Source organism: Octopus sinensis, linkage group LG11 (assembly GCF_006345805.1).
Source record: "Octopus sinensis linkage group LG11, ASM634580v1, whole genome shotgun sequence".
Classification (NCBI taxonomy): domain Eukaryota; kingdom Metazoa; phylum Mollusca; class Cephalopoda; order Octopoda; family Octopodidae; genus Octopus; species Octopus sinensis.
In genome coordinates this window covers 19,012,018-19,022,017 of record NC_043007.1, presented here as the reverse complement: position 1 = coordinate 19,022,017, position 10,000 = coordinate 19,012,018, and the positions used below count along the sequence as shown (strand labels likewise).

General features: G+C 38.1%; 1 protein-coding gene across 1 annotated transcript in view; it reads left to right on the top strand.

Moving 5' to 3' along the window:
• Positions 1 to 1,056: 1,056 nt before the first annotated feature.
• The window catches only part of LOC115217332 (echinoderm microtubule-associated protein-like 6), a 66,423-nt gene continuing 57,479 nt past the window's right edge, over positions 1,057 to 10,000 (top strand). The window contains exons 1-2 of the mRNA XM_029786991.2: positions 1,057 to 1,188; positions 2,443 to 3,648. Coding sequence (XP_029642851.1) covers positions 3,431 to 3,648 — 218 coding nt within the window. The 5' untranslated portion in view covers positions 1,057 to 1,188; positions 2,443 to 3,430. The remainder of the gene's footprint in view (positions 1,189 to 2,442; positions 3,649 to 10,000) is intronic.

Here is a 10,000-nt window from a genome sequence, read left to right as displayed (position 1 = left end):
ACTTAATAACCACATCGTAAATTTATTGCCTTGAAAATACAAAAACACTTCCACAATTATACGCGAGGGTGACCCAACACAAAAATAACATTTTTATCCGCAACCGTAAATAGCGGTGTGTGTTGTGATTGGCTGAACGTGCGGTCACGTGGTATAATAACCTGTCCGAATTAAGCGAAGTTTTTGGCGCCACGTCTTTGCCACCAGCATTTCACATTCCTCACAAGCAACTCGTAGAAAGCGGTCTTTGTGTCTCCTCTCTCCTCATCTTTCATCTTCCTTTCTTCTCCTTGCTTTAAATATTTTCGCCTTTCATTGCTTCTCATTTCTTTTCTTTCCTTTTTCTGTAGCTCGCATCTTTCTTTCTTTCTTCCCTAGTCTCTATGCATCGTGTTCGATTTATCGATCTAATCGTAACACTGGCAATATCGATAACGAACAAGCAAGCCAAACGCGTTATAGCCTCAACGTGGTTTCTCGACTTGCTAGAAATAGCGACTTGGATTTTCCCCATGTCAAGTCCTACAGTCTTAAAATAAGCAACGGATACATCGACACTGTAAGTTCCACATATTTGTGAAACCAGCAAAAAAACAGGATACAGAGGGACAAAACAACTCCAAACCCCTGAGGAAACTTCTATGTTGTTGCTCGACCTGCCAAAAATAGCAGCCAAATTGTCGACTAATTCTATCTTAAATTACATATCCCTAAAACGGAAGATCGCCGTTTATTCGACCAGGGCTGAATGGGAGGGTTGTTGTTTAAACAACAACATATATGTAGCTGTGACAATACATCCACCATCGCCGCTGCCGCCTCTGCTAGAGTCCCGCCAGTATCTGAAATAGTAGTAGCAGCAGCCATAGGAGTCTTGTTTAGTTCGGTTTCCAGGGGCAACTGTCCTAGGTTACAATGAGTACAGATCTGTTGTCGCCCAAACACACAGATTGACGTACGCATATAACAACACAATCACGTACATAACGATCTTATATGTACGTAGGAGTCTACATATATATAAAGAGAAATAGATGTATATATATATATATACACAATACGGTGTATATATACGTTTTGTTAAATAAGCATTTTGTAGAGTCTTGCTACAGTATCAGTGCGTGTGTGGTATGAATGATATATATATATACGAATACACACACACATTATATATATAAACTTCCTGCGGTATGTATACGTTCGCATCGTAAAGATATATACTTTTGTGCGTGGATGCGTTCTTTCTTCATCTGTATGTGAGTGTGTATGTATGTGTGTGTGTCTGTGTATGTGTGTGTGCCTGAATTCTAGTGTGTTTCTTACAGAAATAAGAGTGTGTGTGTGTGTGTATATTAGTGCACAAGTGATTTTTTTTCCACTGTGAACATGTTGCCTTTTGTGGTCTGGACTCGGTGCGTAATGTCCCTGTGTATATAGCTACGAATTACTTCTGAATGGACTTATGTGTTTGTGGTGTGTCTGTGTGTTCTGTCATTCTGGGTGCATATGTACTTACAGGCGCGTGTGTATGCGAACTTCTAATTCTAAATTCTGCACGCATCTGTTTGTAGCTGTGTGTATATAACCTCTTCGGCCTGGGCCTACACACACACACAGCTATATAATGTCCATGTATATTTCTGTATAAATGCAAAGTTCTTTATCTATTTCTATGTGAATTGCATTTTATGAGCATGTGTGTGTATATATATTAGAAGAAATGAGGTAATCAGAAGATCGGATGGTTTATATTTACAGATATTTATTTATATATTACATTTTTTTATATATATATATATCATATCACTTAGATCATTAGCGCTTTCTCCCATTCTAGTGGGGTATACAAATAAATATCTGTTAATATAAACCATCCGATCTTCTGCGTACCTCATTTCTTCTAATATATAATACCTGTACATCATCTCCAAACCTTCCAATATATATATAATGTATATGTGTGTGTGTGCGTGTATTATATCAAAAATGAGGAAGTCCGGTTTATGAGATTACTTTAAGTTTCTCGTCCCTAAAGGGTTTAGCTTTATGGCGTATTGTCAGACCCCAAAACCGGCCTTCCCCCATCTTTAATATATACTGTTCTACATCTTAAAGTTTGCTTCTTCTCCGGGTTTGTTTATATATATATATCATAACCCCTATCTTACTTGTGTATGTATATATATATATATTATATATATATATTATATATATATATATATATACATATACATATACACACATATATATATATATATATACATACACATATGTGTGTGTGTTTGTATGCTGTATCTATTTGCTTTTGTGTATGTGTGTGTATAGCAACGACAAATTCTATGAGTGTGTTTATGTTTGTATACACGTTCGTTCCTATGTGTTAGTGTGTGTGATTAAAATTTGTATTCAACTTAATTAATCCAGCTTTAACACCTTGTACAGGTACAACATCAACAGCAGCAGCAACAACAACAACAGCAACTAAACCGACCGTTACTATAAGAATAACATCATCAACATCACAATCATCATCATCATCATCGTCGTCATCATCGACGGGAAGAGGCTGGAAAGAGAAGGTGGCGACGGCGATGGCGAAAGAAACCGGAAAACGACCGTCAAGGAAAGGATGAACGATATAGAAAGAGAGAGAGGAGTAGGAGGAGGAGGAGTATGTACAAGCAAACCTCAACAGCTGCAACCACCTGTCAATATCACCACCCTCACTACCACCATCATCATCACCACAACAACAACTATCATAAGAACATAGCATTCAACATCAACATCAACATCATCACCACCAACAACAGTAACAATAAAAAGTTACGAGCCAAACGTAGGGTCCTCTACGTGGTCGGCGGCCAATCTGCTAGAAAGAGCAGCCAAGTTTCCCTGCAGCCACACCCAAGGATCTTAAACAAGTTGGGACACGGTTTGGATCGGAGGTCTGTCTGTCTACCTGGTGCGTTGTTTTTGAGTAATTTGATATGGTCATGGTTGGAAGGTCTTTGATCATAGATCGGTCCAAATTATGATCGACCTGGTGTTAAACAACAACAACAATAGCAACAGCAACAACTATACATTAACAACTGCTACAATTTCAACAAATCACAATACTTAAAGATCATTCACAAATATTGATAATAATAACAACAACAACAACAACAATAATAATAATGATAACTGTCGTTACTCCATCTACATCAACACTTTCATTACCATCGCAACAATAATAGCATCATCATCATCATCATCCGCATCAACTATCACCACGACTGTAACTACGACCACACACACACACACCACCACCACCACCATCACAACGTAATTAATATTTAAGAAAGAAGAGGAAGGCGAAGAAGAAGAAGAAGGTGGGAGGGTGGTTGAATTAATAAAGACATTATTAACACGGCGAAGCGACACAATGTCGGATAGGGGTGCTCCCGACCATCAGCTCCGTCTGGAATGGGTATACGGATACAGAGGTCACCAGTGCCGAAATAACGTCCACTTCGCGGCCTCGGGTCGAGCGGCCGGTGGCGGTAACAATGTGGTTTATTTTGTGGCCGGAGTGGCCATCGTTTACTCAGTTCGACAACACAGTCAGAAGTTTTATCTTGGACATGATGACGACATTATCAGGTAAGTGCCCGTGTGTGTGTGTGTTTAGAAGTTTGATTGTTATGGCCGGTCAGGGAGTGACCACTGGTTTCACACCTTGGTCATTCTCTCACCGGTTATATCAATCAACTTCCTAAAAAAGTACATTATTGCTCTAATATTTAAGAGTGTCTTTCTTTTCGGATACATGAACTACCGACAATATATAAATATATATATATATACAGGCAGTATCGCCCGGCGTTGCTCGGGTTTGTAAGGGAAATAACTATATAAGCATTTTTAGAGAGTTATAGCCAAAAATTAGCAAAAAAAAATGCATTAAAAATGGAAAAAAAATGATGGTAAATTTTTTTTTTAATCGTTGACTCATCGTAGACATTTTTAGAGAGTTACTTCCCTTATATAATAGCGAAAAATGCATTAAAATGGAAGAAAATGATTGTAAATTATTTTTAAAATCGTAGACTCATCGTAGACGTGCGCTAATACCCAGAAGGGCTCGATATGAATCACGACTATAAGATACCCGGTTTTGGTTACACTGCACCGCAAAATGTGGGAGTAGTTAGGAATCTAAATCGTAGGAGACAGACACACAACTTCACTTTTATATATAAAGATATATATATATATAATATATATATATATTATATATATATATATATATATATATATATATGTATATATATATGTATAATACAAATAAGAAAATGGAGAAACGAATTTAGTTTGTTCATTAACTTTCCGATATTATAATGTTGGATTATTTATTCATTTAACAAAATAAGAACCTTAATATTATACATATATATCTTATAATTCAATGAATATAAGATAAGAATACAAGTTATAAAAATCAATGTAAATTATTGAAATAATTTCTCCATTTTCTTATTTGTATTATAAATTTACGGTAAAAATATTTCTTTACTTTCATCCGTTTAATACAATAAATAAGTTAATTGCATTGCAATTAAAAACATTTATGTATTAAGAATCTGGGTGCTTTACCAACAGTATATTGGATAAATACTATCCCTTACTGGGTTACACCCATAACCCCTATCTTACTTTGTATTATATATATATATATATGTGTGTGTGTGTGTGTGTGTGTGTGTGTGTGTGTATGTATGTATGTGTGTATGTATGTTAAAAATGGGGAAGGTCGGTTTATGGGAGTAACTTGGGGTTTCCCGTCCATAAAGGGTTTAGCTTTATGGTGTATTGTCAGACCCCAAAACTTGTTACCCCAAGGCATTTTCTTAAGAGGTCTTGGGCCAACAGGTTTTGGGATCTGACAGTACGCCAAACAGCTAAACCCTTTATGGACGACAAACCTAAGGTAATCCCATAAACTGGCCTCCCCCATTTTTAACATATACTGCTCTATATCTTAGAGTGTGCTTCTTCTTTCGGAATTATGTTTTTTAGAAACGATATATATACTCTTTTACTCTTTAGTTAAGCAAATCGACCCCAGAACTTATTCTTTGTAAGCCTAGTACTTATTCTATCGGTCTCTTTTGCTGAACCGCTAAGTTACGCGGACATAAACACCAGCATCGGTTGTCAAACACAGACACACAAACATACACACACACATATATATATATACATACATACGACAGGCTTCTTTCAGTTTCCGTAGGCGAAGGCCAAGAATTTTGGGGAGAGGTGACAGGTTAGTTGATTACATCGACCCCAGTGTTTAACTGGTACTTAGTTTATTAACCCCAAAACGTTAAAAGGTAAAATTGACTTTGGCGGAGTTTGAACTCAGATCGTCAGGACGGACGAAATACCATTAACCAATAATGTATGTGTGTGTGTGTGTTTGAGTTCCTGATGAATAGAGTCGGAAATTAACTAGTGTGTTCGAGACCGCAATGTGTACCACAGAATTGTAATCCTATAATACCTTTTTTGTGTTTGTGTATGGGTGCTGAGATTTTTGCCCCACCCTGTTTTCCAAAAACTTTTCCAATTTTGACTTTGTTTCGAAGATTCGTTCCGGCTTACATCATAAACATCGGAGATGAGGTTTGGGAATCACGCGTAGCATAATGAAGTAAAAACTAAAAACCAAAAATTACGAAAACAGAAGGGTTAGCACCGCGACCCTTCTTTTCTCTTCATTTTATTTATCGCTATCGATCCTTCTGTGGCGGAGGTAAAGAATACGTACACCACCGGTTTTCGACGTAACCAAAACTCTAACCCTAAACCCTAATCCTAATACTAACCCTAACCCTAAACCCTAACCTTAACCACCGGGTGTGCGTATTCTTTACCTTCGCCTTTTCGGTATTGGTCTAAAGAAAATCTGTGAGTGGAGACAACGTCAACCATTCTCTTTTTCAGTCTCGCCTCTTTATGTCAAGAAGGAAGGTTGCGTGGGTAAATTACGCCGTGTACCAATACCGAAGGATTCCCATTTATTTATTTAGTTGTAGAATCGTAACCTACGATACTTAAAAAATACACATCCGGGAAAATTACAATTTTTGGTTCTCTAGATTTTTTTTCCGACTCTAAGGTTTTGCCTTAGGTTTTTTTCAGGGATACTCTATAATTTATCTCTAGCCATTTATCTATTTCTTTACTACCCATAAGGGGCTAAACACAGAGAGGGTATTTATCGATTGCAATTACCTGGTCAGTCCTGCAGGTTATTAAATGACAAATGATAAATGATTAATGAATTATTAATTTTCAATCAATCACTCGCTTATCGAAACTAATATTGTTGTTCTTTTTCTTTCTTTCTTGTTTTTTTTTTGGGGGGGGGGTGTCGTTGGCAAATCTTGAGGTTACCCCCTCAGTTGTTTATTTAACATTTGCTTCATTCATTTGACTGCGGCCATGCTGGGGCACCGCCTTAAAGAATTTAGTCAAACAAATCGAGTACAGTACTTTTTTTTCTTTTTCTTTAAGTTGGATAATAATTCTTTCAGCCTTTCACAGAACCGCTCAGTTACGGGAACGTAAACAAACCAGCACCGGTTGACAAGGGGTGGTGAGTGGCCAGACATAAACAAAAGCATACTCCTTCACACACACACACACACACACACACACACACATACACACACAACGGGTTTTCACAGTTTCTATCTTCTAAATTCACTCACCAACACAATGGTTGGCCCAGGACTGTAGTTTAAGAGACTCGCCCAAGGTGTCGCACCGTGGGATTGAACTTGAAACCACGTAGTTGCAAAACAAGCTTCTCAACCACACAGCCATGGGAGACAACTCTGAACATGTTTCAGCTTTATTAGACTTCCTTTCTATGTTGCCACTCAACCTGATCAGTTCTTCAGTGAAAGCTTTCACAAAATCCAAAGTTTATATAAAATAAAGGGGCCACATGAGCTGGTAAAGAAGTTTTCATGTAGCCAGCTAAACCTGATCAACTTCACCATCAAAACTCACTTGACAAATTTTGTGCAATCTTTGAAAAGAAAGGAGTCACCATTTCATACAAAGGAGTTTTCTTTTTCTTTTTACTGTTTTAGTCAGGAAAGAAAGGGGCAGCACCTGTGGACTTTACTTTCTCAGGTCCTTCAAGGCCCTGAGAAAATAAAGAGTGGCTGTGTGGTATAGGCGCAGGAGTGGCTGTGTGGTAAGTAGCTTGCTTACCAACCACATGATTCTGGGTTCAGTTCCACTGCATGGCACCTTGGGCAAGTGTCTTCTGCTATAGACCAAAGTCTTGTGAGTGGATTTGGTAGACGGAAACTGAAAGAAGCCCGTCATATATATGTATATATATATTTTGTATTATGAATTTGTGGTGAAACATTTTACCTTTGCCCATATAATACAGTAAATGAATTAATTGCATCGCAATTCTTAACATTTATGTATTAACTTTGTTGGGTACTTCACTAGCAGTATATTGGATATATGTTATCCCATTGAGGGTTGTATTTACAACCCCTATCTCAATTTGTATATATATATGTTTGTGTGTCTGTGTTTGACCCCCCAACATCGCTTGACAACCGATGCTGGTGTGTTTACATCTGCATAACTTAGCAGTTCGGCAAAAGAGACCGATAGAATAAGTACTAGGCTTACAAAGAATAAGTCCTGGGGTCAATTTGCTCGACTAAAGGCAGTGCTCCAGTATGGCTGCAGTCAAATGACTGAAACAAGTAAAAGAGTAAAGTTATTGATGCTGCCCTTGAGATGAAGGGCACTTATCCTCGAACTGGCCAAAATGCTTGTGCCAGAGAGAACTCTGCTATAAGCACCAAAGGACCAATTCTGCTAAAGGCACCAAAGAACTAAATGATGATGTTAAACTGGGTGACAGAGAAAGTGTGAGCCACTCAATAACTCAGAACATAAAGGACCAGGATAAATACCACTGATCCCCTTACAATTCTGTCAATTCATTACACTGGACTGGTACCATATTATACCTGAAAGGATAAAAATCAAAGTTGACCTCAGTGGGACTTGAAAGAGCTGAGACAAATACTGTATGACTTTTTGTCCTGTGGTTTAATGATTCTTTTAAGCCATCACCTTGTTTTTAAGGGGTCACTCTATATGGTCAATGTAGAAGTCAAAACTCTCTTGAAAATCTCACTCCTGTCTTTAAAATGAAGAGTAGATGATATACAGTAAACCATTTACTATATTCAACATAGGAACTACTTGGACCTGCAAAAAAACTTTAATGTAGCTTTTTTCAAATGTCTGTTAAAAAAACTTGAGTTTTTCTTCTTTTTTTTAATACCTACCCTCACATATAGGCGCCGGAGTGACTGTGTGGTAAATAGCTTGTTTACCAACCACATGGTTCCGGGTTCAGTCCCACTGCGTGACACCTTGGGCAAGTGTCTTCTACTATAGCCTCGGGCCGACCAAAGCCGTGTGAGTGGATTTGGTAGACGGAAACTGAAAGAAGCCCGTCGTATATATGTATATGTATATATGTGTGTTTGTGTGTCTGTGTTTGTCCCCCTAGCATTGCTTGACAACAGATGCTGGTGTGTTTATGTCCCCGTCACTTAGCAGTTCGGCAAAAGAGAGCGATAAAATAAGTACTGGGCTTACAAAGAATAAGTCTCGGGGTCGAGTTGCTCGATTAAAGGCGGTGCTCCAGCATGACCGCAATCAAGTAAAAGAGAATAGAAGAGTAAGAGTATGAAGAGTAGCCATATATTTCCTCTCTATTGAGTGGAGGCACATGGCCTAGTGGTTAGAGCAGTGGACTCACAGTCGAGGGATCGCAGGTTCGAATCTCAGACTGGGCGATGTGTGTGTTTCTGAGCGAAACACCTAAGCTCCACGCGACTCCGGCAGAAGGTAATAATGACGAACTTCTGCTGACTCTTTCGCCACAACTTCCTCTCACTCTTTCCTCCTCTGTCTAGCAGCTCACCTGTGATGGACTGGTGTCCCGTCCAGGTGGGGAACCTATACGCCAAGGAAACCATATTGCGCAGGGAAATGGATACATTGTATAATACGGTTCTACATAAAAATATATAAAATAGTAAGGGATGGTCATGGCTGGAAAGTATTTGATATTAGATTTATGCCTGTTAACGTATTAGCACTTAACTTTTATCTATTCATGCCAATGTCATCCCTGAGTAATTTACCTTGGTGATGCATTTTTAAAGAAAATACATCAATATATTGATTATGTTGGAAAGTTTTCTTTCCTTCTATCACATGACATACATCACACACAGATCATTGATTGGTCCTTGGAGTTATTGTTTAACCAAAGGTCAATCCTGAATGAGCAGACCTATGGTCAAAGAACTTCCAGCCATGACCACCACATTTTATTTATTCGTTTGCCACAAATGCAGTGGATCTAAAAACTACACTAAAATAGATTTTGTCTTTTCAAGATGGTTTGCGTGATTTGGGAAATATTTGACTGCTGTTTCTAGCAGGTCTAGCAAACCATACAGAGGCTCCCCTGTGAAGCAAGCAAACATGAAGTGACTTCATGGCGATACTGATGATGATGATGATGATGATAGTGATGACAATGATAAAGATGACAATTATAACGATGATGATTACATTAACGATAACGACAGTGGTGGGGAGGATATTGAATTTACTGATGTTGATTATGTTGATGATGATGATGATGATGATGAATGTACTGATGTAGATGATAATGATGATGATGGAAGATGATGATGATGATGATAATGATGATGACGGTGACGATGATGACAACGATGCCTCGGATCTACCAAAGTCTTGTGAGTGGATTTGGTAGACAGAAACTGAAAGAAGCCCACTGTATATATATATATATATATATATATAAAAGAAACCGCACCTAATTTCTGAATTACTACTTAGCGGTTTGAGTTATGGCTGC